Below are 22017 nucleotides of genomic sequence, written 5' to 3' on the forward strand. Positions count from 1 at the left end.
TGAGACGGAATGTTCGGTCTGGATTTGTGGATCTGGCCGAAAGAGTTCATAGATTAGCGGTAGGTATCAAGAGGTCAGTGACTGACAGGACAATTTCGACTGTCATTTCTGTTCTTAGGAACCGCTCAGTGTAAAATATTCTATGAAAAATTTGTATCGAAATTTCAAGTTGCATCGCTGATCTGGAATTAAAACATTGCAACTACATCTTTACTGTGTCTAATTTTTATTTTAGACCACAAAATTTTAGGTTATTTAAAGAAGCCTGACCAAATAAATAGACAACCAAACAGAGAGACAGACGACAACAAAGTAGGGGTTAGATGAGATCGATCTTAACAGTTTCCGGTTTTCTTGGACGGAAACGATCAGCATGATTCGACAAAACGTAGAAAATACTACGTGTTTATTTATATTTATTTACTCGTCTAAACACATTTTGAATGTAACGTAATAAATAGTTAATAAATGGGTACCTATAACGTTTTTATGTGGATTAAAAATGTTTAAAATATCCTTCCTTTTCTGTTATTTCGAAATTTTCTTGCATTGTTCAAAATATTAGGGTTCCGATTCTGAACTGAGTTCAAGAGATTAAAATTAAAGCGTGCGTCTATAATATGGTCAAAAGAGAAGCTCGGAAAGTTTGTGTCTTTTTTTTTATTGCTTAGATGGGTGGACGAGCTCACAGTCCACGTGGTGGTAAGAGGTTATTGGAGCCCATAGACATCCACGACGTAAATGCGCCACACACCTTGAGATATAAGTTCTAAGGTCTCAAGTATAGTTACAACGGCTGCCCCACCCTTCAAACCGGAACGCATTACTGCTTCACGGCAGAAATAGGCAGGGTGGTGGTATCTCCCCGCGCGGACTCACAAGTGCTCCTACCACCAGTAAAAGTCTCTGGTTGAAGGCGTTGGTTTTTGTATTGGTTTGGTGTAAACCCAATTTATGATGTTTGAATCAGATGCGTGGAGTTGGACTTCTGGAATGGTCGAACCGAAGAGCCGGTCATCGTTCACGGTTACACGTTCGTGCCGGAGATAAGCGCCAGGGAAGTGTTGGAGGCGATAGCGGAAAGCGCTTTCAAGACTTCCGATTTTCCGGTTATTTTGAGTTTCGAGAACCACTGCAACCCGCGCCAGCAGGCGAAGATAGCCAACTACTGTAGAGAGATTTTCGGGGACATGCTGCTCGATAAGCCTCTGGACTCGCACCAGTTGGAACCAGGTAAATAGCATCTATACCAGTCCTGGGCAAATGGCGGCCCGCGGTAGAATTTTGTTTGGCCCGTGAAGCATTGTATATATTATTATTATTATTAAAAACACAAATATTAGTTTTTGTCTAACATAAATTTGTGCATATTTTTTTTTTATTGCCTTGTAGGCAGACGAGCGTACGGCCCACCTGATGGTAAGTGGTTACCGTCGCCCATGGACTTCAGCAATGCCAGGAGCAGAGCCAAGCCGCTGCCTACTGCTTAATAAAATATTAAGCAATACTGGTACACATTATCAGGGCCGGTGGGAGCCAAAATTTTCTCCCGGTTAACCGCTCTTTTCAGCGCCTCCTATTCGAAAATATAATTATGATAATTGAACAATTACAGTATGTACAATAGTCGCACAATATAAAATTAGAAAAAAAAAACTGTTTGGCCCGAGGTCAAATATTCATCTGCAATGTGGCCCGACTATCAGAATATTTGCCCACCCCTGATCTAGACTAATATATAAAGTACTATATTTGCCACATATTCAAGGAGATTTGGAGCCCAAGTCTTAGAAAATCGTGAATACTATGACATAATTATGTAGAAGTGTCAATTGTTAGTCGCTTCATTATTAACGATCGAACATAATTAATACAACTGGGAACAATTTACATACCGCCATCCGAACCCAATTAAGGATTCCCTGGGTTGTAGGTACCAGAGACTGATAAAAATACTTATATACGATAAAATATTTATATCTATATCTATACTTATATACTTATATATATATATATATATATAATATTATAAAGAGGAAAGATTTGTTTGTTTGTTTGTTTCGAATAGGCTCCGAAACTATTGGACCGATTTGAAAAATTCTTTTTCCATTAGAAGCCGACATTGTCCCTGATGAACATAGGCTACTTTTTTTTTTTTTTTTTAATTTTTTTTTTTTTGTTTCATTTGTGTTTTAATGTTTCCGAAGCGAAGCGAAGCGAGGGCGGGTCGCTATAATATATAAATATACAATGGTTTATACGGATGTTCCGTTATAACTACTGAACCATGCATCCGATTGACTTAAAATTTGGTATCCATGTAGAAAATACATGTACTTAATGGATAGGCTAATATTTATATGAGTATTGGACTCCCTACACCAGTTGCGGCGGCGTTAATGATGAGAATGTTTGTGGGGGGTGAGAAATAATAATGTTAATTTTAAATGCCCAGCGAAGCGGTCAGGTACAGCTTGTATTATTATATATATAATAGGCAATTTGGTTTGAGCGACATTTCTGCAACTTTACAGGAGAGCCATTTAACGTTTAAAATTTGGAAAAAATATCCAAACAACAAAACTTCTTCGGCCATTTGAATGGAGTAAACTTAATTGAAGTTCAATTGAAATTATCGAACTGTTGATGCTAATACCAAATAAAACGTATCTTTAATTACAAACATAAATATCGCGTATTAAGAGAAATGTCGTTTAAACTACACAGCCTTTCACCCCTTAATATTATTTCATTAATTAGGTTACTTGAGTATCAGTATGAGTCGGTACCACCCCATATTTCTGCAACTATCTTATATTACTGATGGTAGGACCTCTTGTGAGTCCGCGCGAATAGGTAATACCATCCTGCCTATTTCTGCCGTGAAGCAGTAATGCGTTTCGGTTTGAAGGGCGGTGCAGCCGTTGTAATTATACTGAGGCCTTAGAACTCATATCTCAAGGTGGGTGGCGGCATTTTCGTTGTAGATGTCTATGGGCTCCGGTAACTACTTAACACCAGGTGGGCTGTGAGCTCGTCCACCCATCTATGCAATAAAAAAAACCTTTCATAGATAACCTGTTGCAACTTCGTTTTCTTTATTTCGTCCACTATCAGCGCCATCTGTTGGCGCTCGAAGTGAAGCAACGGGTGCATCGAGGAAAAAAAAAGAAAAAAATTGCCATAAAAAACTAAAACACGGTGCCGGTACTTAAAGGGAAAATTTGTGAATGTTGTTAATCAATTTGTACATCAGAGTCGAGTGTGTGAAGATTTAAAAGTGTATCAACAGTTTCATAGTGATTCAACAATGTTATCTTTTTCTCAGTCTCAAAAGCATTAAATGAGTCGTCTATTATCAAAGGTGGCAATCTGTGCATTTGGACAAAAAAAATTATTGATATGTCAATACAGATTGATTAGAATATAATCGTCTCCTTCAAAGAATACGGTTCAAAACCTGCATTAAATAAAGGTTAATAGTTAACCTGTTATTTATCTAAGGTGTCGTTCCGAAGAGTTTTGTGACTGCCAATGGAATACAAAGTCAATAATTCGTTTTTCTGATTTACCAATCATTGTCCAAAAGTCAGATTGCCGGCTTTGATAATAGTCGACTCAAATAACACAACAGCTATCTAAGGCAATCCAGATCTCAACCACATATATCTCCGATATTCAGTTTTGGGGTGTCTACAGTTGCCTCACTCGGCATTCAAAACTAATCGTTCTAAGAGTGACTGACCATTTAAACTAGTAAAAAGAACGAAAACATTTTTTTCTAGAACTACTTGCTGTCTCAAAATCTACGACTTGCGAGTGTCAAATTTAGGATGTTTTTTTTATTGTTCAGACGAGTGGATGAGCTCACGACCCTACTGGTCTTATGTTGTCATCAGAGCCCATAGGCATCAACAACATAAATGCCGCCACTCACTTTGAGACGTGAGTTCTAAGTTTCAGTTTTACAATACCACGACTGCCTTAACCTTAATACATAAACGCATAACTGCTTCACGACAGAAATAGGCAGGGTGGCGGTATCTACCCATGACGCCCTACCATCAGTAATTTAGCTCAGGAAACGACTTGTGGATACTTTCACCTCGAATGAATGATAACTTGCTGAAGTCCATGGGCGACGGTAACCACTCACCCTCAGGTGGGCCGTATGCTCGTCTGCCTACAAGGGCAATAAAAAAATATGCTCGTAATATGTATATATGTATGTATGTATGTGTGTATGTATGTTGTTCTTTTCTTTTGTTACTATGTCCTTATTAACATGTTTTTCAAAAATCACTGTTACTAACATTAATGTGGATTAATATTTTATCTGAAATAAATGAATTTAATAACAATAATAATAAACTCCGGTGCTCTAGTGCTCGGTGTACGTCTTAAGCGTCGCGTTAACTAATATAAATAAACAAACATTTTATGAGATCGTTAAATATATAATAATGCCTGTCGTCGGGCATACTGTTTTACAAACAACTCATTCGTGATCTATGATACTTTAATGTTTTCATATTATATTCATGCAAGTATAAAGGATTGTTTTATAATTATCCAGCGAAAGAAGGCCACGTTGTGCTTTGATTAAAAAATAATTTTGCTCAACGTAATGTTTTATGCGTTCGGGAATGAGGAGGATTCGTAAGAGAACCATAATGTCCGACAGAGAAGAAAAAGAATTACGAGAAAGAGAAAGAATTACGAGGTTGAAGGGGCAGTAGGCAGTGCAATTTGCTCGTAGAACAGTCGCTGGAGCTAAAAAGCTCTTGAGCGGCGACACGTATCAAAGGTTGCAGGATACCGCTGGCCGCGGTCAGCCCACGACCGGTCGCAGTGAGCATTGGATGACGCTTAGTTAGGTTGATAGATGTTATAGACTTATATAGAGACTAGCCGTACTCGCCCGCTTCGCTGGGCATTTAAAATTAACATTATTATTAGTTGTCATTATTATTAGGGAGTCCAACACTCATATAAATATTAGCCTATCCATTAAGTACATGTATTTTCTGTTACTGTATTCATGTTACATGTATGTAAGTTTCAAGTCAATCGGATGCATGGTTCAGTAGGTATAGCGGAACATCCGTAAAAACCACTGTAGATTTATATATTAGTATAGATTACACTCTGATATCCGACATACTTGGATTTATTTTGTTTGGTATTGAACTCGTGGCCCACTTGTATTAAGTAGTTACCGGAGCCCATAGACATCTACAACGTAAATTCTGCTACCTATCTTGCGATGTGAGTTCTAAGGTCTCCGTTTTTACAGTACAACGACTGCCATACCCTTCAAACCGAAACGTATTACTGCTTCACGGCAGAAATAGGTAGGGTGATGGTATCTCTACTTACTCGTGCGGACTCACTAGAGGTCCCACTACCAGTAGTATAAACCTCTTGGGATCAGGGCGTATTGTGAGCGCAGTATATTGCCGGTATATTTCTGCACTGAAGATGCGTTAAAACCAGACGCCCGTAAGCTTGTCCGCTCATTTAGACTAATAAAAATACCGCGATTTGAATGTATTTAGGAGAAACGCGTATTATTGTTAAACAGGAGGTGAACTTCCACCGCCTTCGTTGCTACGGCACAAAATAATAATTAAGAACAAAAAGAAGCACCATCACCATCACAAGAAGGAGGACACACCGCCGATAGAGGAGTGCGAGCAGAGAGCCGAGCTGACAACGCAGGGGAACGGCGAGATGACCCACGCCACAGTGAGTAGCCACCGCACCGCGGTCACGTGATTTTTTTAAGGGATTTTATGACCTGGTAACTAAGACCTTTAAGTCATGTCTTATTTTAATTTATATTCTTATTTTTATGAAAAATGATAATATGGAGTGAAATGATATTAAATGAAATGAAGATGATTAATTCCAGACATTAATCAACTGAGATGAAATTAAATGAGATGAGATGATATGGGATGAAATATAATCTCAGTATAATGGTGGTCATTTACTGAGATTTTTTCAGTGGACTTTTTCGAGGATCCCGAGAAGTTACGTCCAGCGGCTTTGTTTCATTTTCCATAACGTGATGACATAAGTCTAACCTAGATTATTCTATTAACGATTAGTAAATTAGCCCAGTCTAGCTTGGCTAGGACTTAATGTCGCCTAATTGTGTGGTTAGAGGTTACCTGACCCCATAAATATCACAAGGCGAACGACCTCACCCACTTTGAGCTATCAGGCCGAAGTCTCAATTATTGTAAAACTCCGGCTTCTCTTGCGTCTGCTTTTACATACTTGGTTACTATACGAATGTCGTGTACCGCCGTAGCCATTATTGCCGCAAAGCAATCTATGGACCGCCGTTATATATGACGACAATGTCATAAAATGTCTTAACGTGGGTAGTTGAACATCAGCTGGACCGTTAGCCAATAAACAACGCCGAGATTATTTCCTGTAGAATAGTGGTACATATATGACCCACAGACACAGCCCACTGAGTTTCTCGCCGGATCTTCTCAGTGGGTCGATCCGGTGGTAGATTCTGCGAAGCACTGCTCTTGCTACGGCCAGTGTTAGCAAATCCGGCTTGAGCCCCGTGAGCTCACCAACACGTTAGGGCGAAGCTGAAATAGCCTCTCAAGGCTGTCCATCAGCATAGGACAAAAAACAAAAAAACACTTTTATTAAATATGTCATCTTTCGTTTATTATAAACACTGTTAGAAGTATTCTCGTCTGCGTTATTAAAATAGTTTGTTTTGTTGCATTATATTTAACATTTTATCATCACGCGTTACTTTGATTCGGGCAGGTGTGAGGATATATCATTCGATACTCAGTTCACGTACGTTTACGTTTTCTGGTATTTTTATTTCGACTCGTACAAATAAACATCGATTTGTTTTAACTAACGTAACGGGGGAATTTAAATCGATATGTCCATCGATAAATATTCGTTTTTGTCGATTTTAGATTTATTATCGTTGAAGGTCATTCGAATATGTCAAAAATTGTTGATGACTATTTTATTTTCGTTCTCTTGATTTGTTTTTTTTTCGTGAGAGGAGAAACTTAGCTCACAATATTATTGGCCCAGAGAGGGACTTAGAAGATTTATATCTACCAGTTATTTTGAAGTTACAACCGCGTTCTTTTAAGCGTGCTTTTAGGATCTTTGAACTCGCCGATTACGACGAGAAGAACTGACCCATAGACACAGTCCAGTGAATTTTTTCGCCGGATCTTCTCATTGGGTCGCGCTTCCGATCCGATGGTAGATTCTGTGAAACACTGCTCTTGCTAAGGCTAGTGTTAGCAAATTCTCTCAGGTTGAGCCCATGAGCTCACCTACCCGTCCGGCCGTAGCTGGAATAGCCCCTTAAGCTACCAGCGAATAGGTAAGGAGAAAAAAAAAACGACCCAACTGATGTTATGTAGATACCGAGGTCATATGATAACTGCCCCAGGTCCACGGCATACTCTGTATCATTTGGCCTCTTGTCTTTTAGACGATGAAGGATTGATATTCAATTAGAAGCTGCTCGTAACCTGTAAATCGAAATCAAAATACAATAACTATACATGGTTTGACTATTTCAGTTACAGGGAAAAGGGCATGAAATAATCTATGATATATTCGGGTTTCATAAACGACATTTAAATCTTTCTTTTTACTAATTACGTTCTTCATTCGCTGAAAAATAATTTACCTAGTTTTAATATGGAAAGGTCGGAAAGTTTCGCCATTTTTTTTTTCATTCCGTTGTTAGATCAATAATGTATTTAACCCACAAAAAAGATACACAAGTCATTATCAAACGTGTAAACGCCGCGCGTTCGTGTGTGAATTTCGAATTTAGAACGTTTTTGTAATAAAGCCGTGATGGTGTTTAACTATTTCGTAAACAAAATTAAAATGGCGGGCGCCGTTGCCAACACAAATTGTTCAGGTCGAGTTATGGACAAAAGTTGTTTTTCTTTACCAATCATAATCTGAATTCCACGATTTTATGTGCGAATGCTTCTTTTTAGCGCGGAACCGACTGATTTAGCTATTTTGCCTGGATTTGAAATGCGTCAGAATAAGATTTATGATTGCGTTGTTAGCCGCATAAGCCGTTGAAACTTTTTTTAAAAGCTTCAACTAGATTTATACCTTAAAAAAAACGAACAAAAAAGGAGAAAAAATTAAGTGAAACACGTGTAAATAATATCACTATTTCTTCTTTTCTTTTTGTCTTTATATTTTTATTTAAAACTAGCTGACCCGGCAGACTTCATAGTGCCTCAATCGACAAATAAAATACCTATTATTTTGTATAAAATAAATTTAAAACAAACAAAAGTAATCCGCCCGACGGGAGATACATCAAAGGAAAAACAAAATTGTTATTTTTATTTAATTCCGAGCATTTTCATATTTATCTACCTTTTAAACCTTCTCTGGACTTCCACAAATAACTCAAGACAAAAATTAACCAAATCGGTCCAGCCGTTCTCGAGCTTTAGCGAGACTAACGAACAGCAATTCATTTTTATATATATAGATATGTATGTAACTTACTATTTATTTGCATGGAATAAAAGGCTTATTATTATTATTACAGTTAGGCAGACAAGGCTCGAAGGATTCGTCCGAGTCGTCGGAGTCGGAGAGCTCGTCTGGCGAGGAGGAGGCGGGGGGCGCGGAGGGCGGCGCGGCGGGGGGCGAGGGCGAGCCGCGCGAGTGTCACGCCGCCGCCGAGATCTCCGCGCTCGTCAACTACGTGCAGCCCGTGCACTTTAGCTCGTTCGAGAGCGCCGAGAGTATGTACCCGGGTCCAGTGTGCTTAGTGCGAGCTTTTTAACGTTCTCGATAGCGTAAAAGTTATCTCATATTTGTATGGAGTGGGATCGTTTGCGTACGTTTGCCGCTAGAGGCGCTGTTCGAACTGCATACAAAATTGGATTAACTTTTACGCTATCGAGAACGTTAAGAATCTCGCACTAAGCCTACAGCATCATTTTGTACGATTTCACTCGAAGGCACTGAGCATATGTGATTTGGTCTGCACGAGTTCACTTGTGCGGTCAGTATCCAGGTTTTATGTTTAACGAAAACTAATCAATTTTAGGTCGCCCGTACAACGATACCCTTAGACGGAGCATAGGGTTGAGCGTTCTTAGTTTCTATTTATTTATTAGTAAGAAAAAAAAATGTCGTTTCAATATGAGGAAATTCAGAGACAAACAGACCTTTCAATTTTTTTTAAGCAAACAAACAGTATCAGGAAAATTGAGTGGAGATCATTAATTTTTTGAAACAGAAAAGAATCGTTTCTACGAGATGTCATCGTTCGACGAGAAACAAGCGACCACGCTGCTGAAGGAACGTCCCATCGAGTTCGTGAACTACAACAAGCACCAGCTGTCCCGGGTGTACCCGGCCGGGACCAGGTTCGACTCGTCCAACTTCATGCCACAGGTGAACAACAAACTTAACCAAAAACCTTCTCTCTTTTAAGCGACAATTTTTTTTTACCTAAAAACTAATCTGATATTCACCTAAATATTACCTTAGTTTTTTTAACTCAAATTTGTATGCAGCTGGAACAGCGCCCCTAGCGGCAAACGTTCTAATTCTATACCAATTTCAGTTAACTTTTACGCTATCGAGGACGTTAAAAAACTCGCACTAAGCACACAGCAGTAGATTCTGCGAAGCACTGCTCTTCCTAGGACTAGTGTTAGCCAATTCTCTCAGGTTGAGCCCGTGGGCTCACCTATCGGCGTAGCTGGAATAGTTCCTTAGGCTATCAGTGATTAGATAGGGAAAAGACCGTCACATAATGTTGTATAAACAAGGTTTGTTGAATTAAATTTGACTCCCAGAAAACTAAACCGACTAAAAAGGGGGAAGGTACTCACAAAATGCTTATTTTGATATTGTTTGTGGTCTTCTGTCCCCGGGGCACTGTTCTGGATTGCTGGAGCTTAAAACACACGGACACAACGCACAAGTTGAATTGCAAAGTTTGCGAAAACAGTATAACAGAATTAAATAGTTTTTTTTACAGACGCCCGCGTGGTGCGAAGCGTCGACTCAGTTCTTTTTCTTAGTCCGCTAGGAGGCGTGTTATAATTCTTCACAAAGCCGATAGATGACGTAGATCAGGAAAAGGGATTTTTAGTCGGTTCCCTAACACATAATAAATATTGTAAATTAAAATTTGATTACCCAGGTCTTCTGGAACGCGGGTTGTCAATTAGTCGCTCTCAACTATCAAACTTTGGACCTCGCCATGCAGCTCAACCTAGGCACGTTCGAGTACAACAAGCGATGCGGATTCCTATTGAAACCTGAATTTATGAGGAGAAAGGTATTTTTGTCACCGTTCGAAGTTTTACGTACTCAAACGAGTAAGGCGATAACATTTTGTATCGATTAAATACATAATGATGATACATCCCTAGTTTGGTTTTATGATAGCATTATTATTAATGCTCAATAATGATTAATGATAAAAAAATTGGTTAAAATGTTGATTTTAGAAACATGATTTTTTTGTTGTTGTATAGTGATGTAATTTTTCGTATCGGTAAATGAAATATCGATAAATTTAATAACGTTCTTAGTATAATCTCGAGTTAGTTAACTAGAACTTAACCGGACTTTTTGGCGGGAATGCGAGGAGTGAAGTTTTGTGATTTGTTTTATTTTGTCTATTTATTTATTATTTTATTTATTTTTATTTTATACTTATTGTACACACAAAGAAAACACATTAAAAAACAGATTTAAATAATGTCTAAATACTATGTACAAAGGCGAGCTTAACTCATTCATGAGTTTTCTTCCAGCAAACCAATAGCAGAGTGAAATACGATGTATAAGAGGGGAATAGTGTACAATATAAAAGCTATTAAAGCATGATTTTTAAACTAAGCTTTAAAAAAATCTAATATAAAATGAAAAATACATATAAATAAACATACATAAAACAATAACTTAAATACAATTAAAGTGACAGGAAATGTTTCTTCATTTGACTCTTAAAAACTTCTAGAGAGGAACTAGCACGAATAGGTTGAGGGAGAGAATTCCATAATCGCACTGCTTGTATTGTGAAAGAGCCACTATAGCGACTAGAGCTGTGAATGGGAGTTTTTAAAAGAAGAGATGTGGCTTGTCGACTAACTTTGCCGTCAGGAATCAGATATTCAAAGCGTTCATGGAGATAGATAGGGGCATCGGGATTGTGAAGAATAGAATAGAGAAAAGAGAGAATGTGGCAATCACGACGTGTGGTATTTAGTGTTTTTCTTCAGGTTTAAATGTGTAATAAAGGTGGTTTATTAACTGTTTAGTGTTTGTGAAAGTGCACAAATGTGGGAAAATGAAACAAAGCCGCTGGACGTAACTTCTCGGTATCCTCCAAAAAGTCCACTGAAAAAATCTTAGTAAATGACTACCATTTTACTGAGGTTATATTTCATCCGATATCATTTCATTTAATTTCATCCCAGTTGATTAATGTCTCAAATTAATCATCTTCATTTCATTTCACTCCATATTATCATTTTTCCTAAAAATAAGAATATAAATTAACATAAGACATGACTTAAAGGTCTCAGTTACCAGGTCATAAAATACCTTTAAAAAAAAAATAGAACTTAACCTTTATATAAACTAGGATCGACGTTTGGATCCATTCGCGGAGAGCACCGTGGACGGCATCATAGCCGGCAGTCTCACCGTGACGGTTCTGTCCGGGCAGCTACTGACCGACAAGCGTTGCGGCACGTACGTGGAGGTGGACATGTTCGGTCTGCCGGCCGACACCGTCAGGAAGAAGTTCCGCACCAGGGTCGTGCCCAATAACGGAATCAATCCGATTTACGGAGACGAACCCTTCGAATTTAAGAAGGTAAGATATATACGAAATATTTTGAACTAGCTGACCCGGCAGACTTCGTAGTGCCTCAATCGAGAAATAAAATACCTAAACTTTTGTATAAAATAAACTTAAAACAAACAAAAAGAATCCGTCCGACGGGGAACACATCAAATTGTTATTTTTATTTAATCCCGAGCATTTTTACCTTTTGAACCTTCTCTGGACTTCCACAAATAATTTAAGACCAAAATTAGCAAAATCGGTCCAGCCGTTCTCGAGTTTTAGCGAGACTAACGAACAGCAATTCATTTTTATATACATATATAGATATTGAAATTTGGTCGTTGCAAATTGTAACACACACACAGTTGACACAGACTGCGGAAAGAAACGATAAGAAGCGGTAGTTCTGCGGAAGGATGCACAGTACCTTAAGTAGTCCTTACTGCAGGCTCGTACCGCTACGCGATGAGAAACACCAACAATTTCACTTATTTACGTATATATTACAACAGACACGAAGCGCGCGCGCGCGGTAGTTCAGCCATTACATTTCTTCTCCACTCGATGTCACCACACGATCTCGCTCGCACGCGTCCGTAGGTAAACTGCGGGAGAGGGATGGGACAGGATTTGCAAAAACCAAATTAATGTTGCTATCTTCCGAAACCAAAAACTAACAGTTTTAAACCAGCGCAACCAATAAGAGTGAGAATTGTATTTTTTATTGTACTCTTGATTTGTGTTTAATAATCACTGGGGTCTATAGAAATCATTTACTTTTTTTTAACGCTGGGGAATCCGTGTTCGGATATCCAGTCGAGGCGGTAATAGACCGGGTTATGTCGGACTTCGACTCCAGAGAAGAATAGGGAGAAGAGGAAAACCAAGGTTCTTCTCCTTCCCCTATACCTACCAGGAGATTATGTAACTCTCTCTTCTTTAAGTATAAGTACTCATCCCGCAGAACCGACTACTGACTAAACCCCATTGAGTTCCACCACACCGGCTAGACGAAATTTATGGTACCGCATAGGGGTCCGTTCACACAGACCGGCTGGAAGAGATCTGAAAGTGGATGCGCACGAAATCGGGACCGGACGGCTCCTCTTTAAGCATTTTTAATGATAAAAAAAATGCACATGCAAAAAAAAATTTTACTACAATTACTCAAAACTCTGTTTCCAACGTGATAAAAATTTGCCCTCCTCCCCGAGCTGGTCTGTGTGAACGGACCCTAGTGCGCGCCGAAAAGTGATCATATATCTGGAGACTTATTGCCCTTGTAGGCAGACGAGCATACGGCCCACCTGATAGTGAGTGGTTACCGTCGCCCATGGACTTCAGCAATGCCAAAAGCACAGCCAAGCCGCTGCCTACAAACCTTTACCTCAAATCTACCTCTCTACAATGATTGAGAAAAAGTTCATCTAATCTCGAAAATATCATGGCCAGGACTCTGTTTATTTAGTTTAAATCAAATCGTAGAGGCGAAACTACAAAATCTGCCTACCTATTATGCCTGCCGACCTATGTGGACGAAGTGTCCGTTGGGGAGGCAGCGTCGGTAAGTCGTGTCGCGTGGCAGGTGGTGCTGCCGGAGCTGGCGATGCTGCGGGTGGCGGCGCACGAGGAGGGCGGGCGGCTGCTGGGGCACCGCGTGGTGCCGGTGCGCGGGCTGCGGCCCGGCCTGCGCGCGCTGCCGCTGCGCACGGAGCGGGGCCTGCCGCTGCACGCCGCGCTGCTGCTGCACGTGCAGGTCAAGGTACGCGCGCACCACACTCAGCCACTCAACCGTCTCTACGCTTAGTGCGGGTATCTTAACGGTCTCGATACCGTAAAAGTGGAAAGTTTGCATACGTTTGCCGCTAGTGGTGCTGTTCTAACTGCATCCAATTTTTACGGTATCGAGAAGGTTAAAAATATCGCACAAAGTACGTGTACATTGATCACTCCATTCTTATCCAACGAAAATAGCAAAAAAAAATCTTCGGAAAGTTAAATTCTGTCACTAGAGAGACAAACTATTATTTTTTGTATTCTCGATATCAATAAAAGTAATATACAAGTAATCGTAATAAATCCCAAAGAAATGTATTATTGAATTTCAATGAAACGTTTTGATTAAATAATAATAGTAATAAAAGAGTAAAACGGTGATGAATCACTTTGTTTAATATAATTAAGAACAGTGTTTTTGAATTCAAAATTCAGTGCAAATGAATATTATGTATCTTTATGATGTTTAATTCTTAATCTTCCTTACTTTTTCTGATTAACCGTCGATTTAATATACGTCATCTTTAGTACCATCTCTGTTTTTATTACACTAAAATTGGCTCCGACTAAATTACTTATACACATAATCTCATTCCCTATTAAATGTTTCGTTCGCCTCGCGATGTGTTTATCTACCTGCACGGTGTAATAGAGGTGTACGTGTTCCAGGACTACGTGCCGGACAAGCTGTCGGAGCTGGCGGAGGCCCTGGCCAACCCCATAAAGTACCAGAGCGAGCTGGACAAGCGCGAGCACCAGCTGGCCGTGCTCACCGACGGCACCGACGAGCCCGAGCAGGAGCCGCGCCGCTCCGTCGCGCAGCCGGTACCCCCGCACCCACACACTTCCTTATCCGCAGCGCATGTCTATCTATACTAATATTATAAAGCTGAAGAGTTTAGTTTGTTTGAACGCGCTAATCTCAGGAACTACTGGTCCGATTTGATCTTTTCTTCTTTTGAATTTGAATGATCTTTTGAATTTATTAAATTTTATTTTCTATTTTTAATTGATTTTTATATAAAGCGCCTTTTTTAGGTTTTTTAACTATTATTGATTTATCATTTTTTAGTGAAATTTTCCATAAAAGCATATTTTTAAAACTATTAAGTACTTTAGCATCAATTTCTGCCTTATAGACTATAGATAAAAATTATATAAATTGGCAAAAATCTTATTTTGCAAATTGAATAATGGAACAATCTTATCAAATTAGTGTATTGTTATCGGTTCTCGATAAATCTACAAAGTTTGAATGAAATCTGGTCGTTTAAAGTGAGTCAAAACCGCGTCTAAAGGAGTCAGTTACAAACATACAAACATACTTACAAGTGATGCTAATATATTTTTTTAATTTTTTTTTATTGCCTTTGTAGGCAGACGAGCATACGGCCCACCTGATGGTGAGTGGTTACCGTCGCCCATGGACTTCAGCAATGCCAAGGGCAGAGCCAAGCCGCTAATATAAAGCGTGTAAAAAAAACGCTGACATTGACATTGCTCATTAGACGTGTCGTGAGTAGCGCCATCTATACTGACTCTCGGTTTATCGTTCTAAAGATAGCTTCAGCTTCCACAGCGCCACTCCGATCGCGCTCACAAATTGTGGAGATAACTAACTCTTTTTGATGACGTTGTTCTCATGCAGGTAAGACACGAGGCGGTGCCGGAGAGCAGTCCCAGTAAGTTGGCTTTGGAGACTAAGAAGTTAATAGAGACCGAGTCCATAGTGACCCTGCCGATACCGCCGCCGATTGATACTAAAGGTAAACAAATATATAACAATATTATGTACAATTCTGAAGTTGCGGCCTAAAGGATAAAACGTTCCTTATTCAATGAAATAAGTATGTGTGTAATCTCTATACATTTTATGATTAAAATCTTAAAAGAGGTCAATATGTTATAAAGGTGACATAAATGGTAATTTTGAATATTGAAAGATTAGAAGAAGGAACATTAAAACATTTTTGAATATTGAAATATAAAACAACATTTAAAGCTATTGGTAAAGAGAAACTCAGTTGGTGCTATAGTTTTACTAGGCTAAACTTTAATTTGATGTAAATAAATTAGATTATATGTATTTAAATTGTATTCACGAATGACCTTCACGATAAGAGAGAGAGTAGTTAAATTGTGTAATAAAAATTTAAACCGTAAAACATATAATTTACGTAATCACTGCATAATTGAGCTTGTAGACCTCATTTCTCGATTTGGGTGGCGGGGCATTCACGTTGTGATGTCTACGGCGCTTCAGTAACCACTTAACGGCAGACGCACCTTCTACGCAATGAGAATAAAAAGTTCTAAGATTTTATGGTTTTAGAAGTGCTGAGGAAAGATAAATCTTCACATTTCATTAAGTAAGGGAATGAAAATCATTAAAAAATCGCCTTTTTGAACCGTGGTACTTTTTTTTTATTGCTTAGATGGGTGGACGATCTCACAGCCCACCTGGTGTTAAGTGGTTACTGAAGCTCATAGACATCTACAACGTAAATGCGCCACCCACCTTGAGATATAAGTTCTAAGGTCTCAAGTATAGTTACAACGGCTGCCTCACCCTTCAAACCGAACCGCATTACTTTTCACGGCAGAAATAGGCAGGGTGGTGGTACCTACCCGTGCGGATTCACAAGAGGTCCTACCACCAGTAATAAGTTACATATGCCCCTGAATAATAACGCAATATAAATAATAATGCAGACTAAGGCATTCTTGAATGCATCGTCTCTATATTAAGACGATTTATTGCTAAAGCGCGGCAGAACAGATTTGGCTTGACTAGCGGAAACACGCATCGTTTGTACTATTTCTTTTATAAAATAAACACAATGCCAGTCGCAGTTTCCTTTTTTTAAAAGACCTCCTGGATCCACCCCGTAACAGTACCGCTCGCCAGTCCGCCAACCGACGTATTGGTTTTCCAGAGCAAGAGAAGAAAGCGAACGGCACGGACGAGAGCCTGGCCGAGACCCTAGAAACGTTGCTGAACTCGAAGCTGGTGCGGTTAAAAGAAGCCGAGCTGGCCCGCAAGCTGGACACGCTGCGTCGCAAGTTCGACAAGGACAAGAAGCCCTTCTCGGCCAAGTTCTACGTCAGCAACAAGCTCGTCAAGAAGCTCTCGTCCAATAACATGTACGTGGACTTATGTATGACACGTTTCCTGAGTTCGGTGGCTGACTCTGTGGAGCAGTAGTTAGCGGCCCTGACTGTTGCGACGGGGGTCGTGGGTTCGATTCCCACATCGGGCAAAGATTTGTGTGATGAGCAAATAAGTTTGCTCTGTGTCTGGATATATGATAGACTAGCTGTACCCGTCCGCTTCGCTGGGCATTTAAAATTAACATTATTATTTCTCACCCCCACTAAGATTCTCATTATTAACGCCCCCGCAACTGGTGTAGGGAGTCCAACATCCATATGAATATTAGCCTATCCATTAAGTAAATATATTTTCTACATGGATACCAAGTTTCAAGTCAATCGAATGCATGGTTCAGTAGTTATAACGAAACATCCGTAAAAACCACTGTAGATTTATATATTAGTATAGATATTTAAACGTAGATAAGTATTTTTATCAGACATTGGTACTTACAACCCAGGGAATCCTAAATTGGGTTCGGATGGTGGTATATGAATTGTTCCCAGTGTTATTATTATTGTTTTCGATTGTTAATAATGAAGCGACTAACAATTGACACTTCTGAATATATCATAGTGTTCAAGATTTTCTAAGACTTGGGCTCCGGTTCTCCTTGAATATGTGGGAAATATAGTACTTTAGAACATCTCTGTTAAGTCTCACAACGGATGACGCGTGTACCGTGTAATGGGGAGAATCGGGACACTTTTTAAGTTCGACATTGATTTTTATCGTATTTTTTTTTTGTAGCGGTAACAATAAATTCTGGGAGTTTAAATTTGCATTTATAATGCATTAAGATATAGATTATTAAAGAATAATCATAAAAAGTTACAAAAACTCACTTGTCCCCATTCACTCAGGCGTTGGGGTGAATTGAGTCGCTTAAGGGGACAATAGTTTTTCGATAGGACTAGCACTATTTAGTTGTTAGGTAGGTACCTAACTTTACATAATTAACTTTTTCATATCTTTAATGAGTTACAAAACCTTGATGACTAAATTAACCTATTTAATATTATTAAACACTAAATAAAAGTCATTTTCAGTTCAACAAAAGTATTATGACATCCCAGGTTTGTCCGTATTCTAACTCTAGTCTCTATTCCCCCGCAATTAACGGCCGTCTGGTGCAGTGATAAGTGACATGGTCACTACACAAGGGGGTCGCGGGTTCGAATCCCGCCAAGGGAAGATATTTGTATGATAAATATAAAATGTCTTTTCCAGGTTTATGGATACTTATTAAATATATATATATGTATAAATCTGGTACCTGTGATATAAGTTCTTTACGAACTTAGCACGGGACCCGTTAACGTGGCGTGATTGATAGTAAAAAAACTTAAATGGTTTTCTGTAAAGTCGGTTTACTGACGACAGTTGAATGTGACAACGTCATAAGAAAATACTGATGGAATGGTTTCAATTTTCAAAAGAAAATTTTAATTTTATTTGTTTGATAGATATTTTGTATGGACAATTGTCACCACATTCACTTTTCGCTGAACTTCATACTTGACGAAAACTTGTAAGTGTATGTGGCGATGTGCGGAGGCCGATTGTGCTTCTTTATCGCTCGTTGCGCGCTCTCGCTTGCACTTCAAGCCTTAAATGGAACGCCTCAATGAGTCATGTTTTTTCGTGCGTGCAGGCGGCTCCATCGAATTATAAGACGTTGTCACGTCAAAAAAAAAAATCTACTATACGATGAGTTGAGTCGTTGAGTGGGGTGTGCAGGTGCGGTGAGGCGGGGGGCAGCGGCGCGGCGGAGGAGGGCGCGGCGGAGGAGCGCGCGCTGCGGCTGCGCTACCACCACGCCATCTACGCCGCGCTCGAGAAGCACGTGCGCGCCGACCACTCGCAGCAGATGAAGACGCTCAGCGTACGTCACCCTCGCTCACACCCCTCTGTAAAATTCGAGTTGACTTTCGAGGACTTTTTTGATTGCCTTTGTAGGCAGACAAGCATACGGACCACCTGATGGTAAGTGGTCACCGTCGCTCATGGACGTCAGCAATGCAAGGGGCCAAGCCAAGCCTACTATTTATAACTTTATGACTTATGAGTCCGCGCGGGTAGGTACCGCCACCCTGCCTATTTCTGCCGTGAAGCAGTAACGCGTTTCGGCTTGAAGGGCGAGGCAGCCGTTGTAACTATACTTGAGAACTTAGAACTTTATATCTCAAGGTGAGTGGCGCATTTACGTTGTAGATGTCTACGGGCTCCAGTAACCACTTAACACTTAACACCCATCAAAGCAATAAAAAAAAAAAGATCGCGTCGACCACACTGACCACGTGACGCACGGAAACCGCAAAGCATTTGAAACGTCGGAACTAATATCTTCTCAGTCGTATGAACTCTTGGCAGAGTGGTCGTGGTCACCATTTCGGCTGGTGGTGCCCTTCACCAGACGTCGACATTCCTCGCGTCCCGCGGCACTTCTTGTGCACTCGGACTTATAATGATAGTAAAAAGGCAAACTTAAATCGTAAACGTAGTTTTAAATATGTCCTCTACTCGCGAAAATCGAAGAGAATAATACTAGTTTATATAATTTAACCCTTTCACTGCCATTTAAGTCAGCGGTGTCTTACTTGACGCACTGAAGCAATTATATCGATTTCTGTTACTAAAACGCCTGGATTTGACCTAACTTTGCCTTCTTTTTTTTATTAATGTATTTTTTAGTCGTTTAGGAATATCGTGTTAGGAATAGATTTATGTTCAGTTTCTTCGGATTCGTCTTTCCAAAAGTTTACTAGATATTCCGGCGCCTTTGTAAGAAGATCGGAGAGAGAAATCAACATAATTACTTCAGAGCGCGTCAACGTGTTGAAGGAAGTTGGTCCATCATAAAGGGTCTCACGTTTTTTTTAATTGCTTAGATGGGTGGACGAGCTCACGGCCCACCTGGTGTTAAGTGGTAACCAGAGCTCATAGATATCTACAATGTAAATGCCGCCACCTACCTTGAGATAATAGTTCTAAGGTCTTAGTATAGTTAAAACTGCTGCCCCGCCCTTCACTCCGAAACGCATTACTGCTTCACGGCAGAAATAGGCGGGGCGGCGGTACCTACCCGCGCGGACTCAAGTGGTCCTACCACCAGTAAAAAGTTTTGATTTCCTTTAAAACGACGACTATTGATTTACAATAATGAAGCTTCGTGTTATTCACAGGATCTGTTAGAAGTCGAGAAGAAGGAAATATTAAATCGACTAGCAAACTCGCGGAAGGAAGACGTCAAAGCGCTCGCCAAAAAGACAAATCGAGATAAAGACGAGATACAGAGGATAAAGAGAGAGATCCACTCGCAGGTACGTTTCATTAAACATTATAGTTTATTTAAATTACTAGCGATCCGTCCTCGCTTCGCTTCGGAAACTGTTATTTATTATTGATTTCTCCACTATTTAATGGATGTTATTATACATATAAATCTTCCTCTTCAATCACTCTATCTATTAAAAAAAACGCAAAAAATCCGTTGCGTAGTTTTAAAGATTACACAGGGACAGAGAAAGCGACTTTGTTTTATACCATGTAGTGACAATACTAACCATGGCAGTGAGATTATAGGCGACACTGATCAACCTTGTGTAACATTGACCAAAACTATAAACCCCCTTTTTTCTAAGACACGTCACACGTCGACACTTGTATTAACGTTGCGATATCTATACGATCCGGTAACTACATTAATTCAGATGTACCGTGAGCTCCTACATAACCGACTACTCAAAGACAAAGAGGGTACATAGCCACGAACAGATCAATACCTTATCTCACATCACGCTCTAAGACAGACACGAGTAAATACAGACTTTTAGACCTAATATTTATATCAAATTGCATGCATATTCAAATATGAACATTAATCCACTATAATATGTCGTTAAAAATGTTGTATGCCCTGAAACTGCGATACTTTAAGACTTGACTAAATTTTATCAATTAGTGGTTTCTGACAACTAACAAAATCCTTCATTAAAAATAAAATATAGTATAGGTAATATGTTACTGTCATCTACAGGAGCAATGAGAAATTAATCGAAGCGAAGCCATCTAGTGGCCGACGCCCGTAAACATTTTTGTTGAGTGCTTGAGTTGCTTATCTATAACTTTTTTTTAAGCGATTTTATGACCTGGTAACTAAGACCTTTAGGTCACGTCTTATTTTAATTTATATTCTTATTTTTATGAAAAATGATATTATGGAGTGAAATGAAATGAAGGTGATTAATTTGAGACATTAATCAACTGGGATGAAATTAAATGAGATGATATGGGATGACATATAATCTCAGTAAAATGGTGGTCATTTACTGAGATTTTTTCAGTGGACTTTTTGGAGGATCCCGAGAAGTTACGGCCAGCGGCTTTGTTCCATTTTCCCACATTTGTGCACTTTCACATATATTAAACAGTTAATAAACCATCGTTATTGCACATTTAAACCTGAAGAATCACTAAATAGACAAAATAAAACAAATCACACAACTTCACTCCTCGAATTTCCGCCAAAAAGTCTTATCTATAACTGAATATGCAATTTCGAAAAGGGCACATCTCTGAAAATGTAAAATGTTCAGGAAATGAAAAAAACTGATTATTTTCTAAAGCAGTGTAAAATTTAAAATATTAACTTTTGAGATATATTTTAGTGTTAATGAGCAATTGAAAATTACTTGAATTATTATAAAATGGGTGGAGGTAAGCCTCAAAACTACATGTATATGAAAAAACGTATTTGACAAAATATGCGACATGTGCCCTTTTCGAAATTGCATATTCAACTAATTTATGTTTATTATGTATGGTTGTGTGTAGAGCGTGGAGCGCGGCGTGTCGGAATGTTGCCGGCTAGAGCAAGCCTACACCAAGCGGCGCGAGCAGCTCGCCCGCGACCACGAGAAGCTGCTGCAGATGCTGCTCAAACATCGAGATCAGGTACACCACGCTATCATATAGCTTGACAACTTAACGCGCAGTATGTTATTTACTACAAGGAGAACCAACAGCCAACTAATATATAATCGTATAATAATATAACAAATAATAGAAACAAAAAGCCAATTAAAGGTCCTCAACAATATAAACAAATTAAAACAGTAGAGAGAGAAGAGAAACAAAAATATAGAAATTAAAAAAAAAAACAGTAAACAAGAAACAACGATATAAACAGATAAATGTCACAATCACTGGCACA

At 39.3% G+C, this 22017-nt stretch overlaps 1 protein-coding gene across 2 annotated transcripts in view; it reads left to right on the forward strand.

Moving 5' to 3' along the window:
- Window positions 1-22017, forward strand: part of PLCb1 (phospholipase C beta 1) — a 116392-nt gene that overhangs the window by 84829 nt on the left and 9546 nt on the right. For both annotated transcript variants that reach the window (NM_001171921.1, XM_038014249.2), the window contains exons 8-20: window positions 971-1233; window positions 5585-5748; window positions 8600-8798; window positions 9299-9456; window positions 10214-10351; window positions 11666-11899; window positions 13458-13634; window positions 14318-14473; window positions 15297-15414; window positions 16585-16792; window positions 18543-18687; window positions 19988-20125; window positions 21639-21758. In NM_001171921.1, the coding sequence (NP_001165392.1) occupies window positions 971-1233; window positions 5585-5748; window positions 8600-8798; window positions 9299-9456; window positions 10214-10351; window positions 11666-11899; window positions 13458-13634; window positions 14318-14473; window positions 15297-15414; window positions 16585-16792; window positions 18543-18687; window positions 19988-20125; window positions 21639-21758 (2218 nt within the window). The remainder of the gene's footprint in view (window positions 1-970; window positions 1234-5584; window positions 5749-8599; window positions 8799-9298; window positions 9457-10213; window positions 10352-11665; window positions 11900-13457; window positions 13635-14317; window positions 14474-15296; window positions 15415-16584; window positions 16793-18542; window positions 18688-19987; window positions 20126-21638; window positions 21759-22017) is intronic.

This window comes from Bombyx mori, chromosome 12 (genome assembly GCF_030269925.1).
Source record: "Bombyx mori chromosome 12, ASM3026992v2".
Lineage (NCBI taxonomy): Eukaryota > Metazoa > Arthropoda > Insecta > Lepidoptera > Bombycidae > Bombyx > Bombyx mori.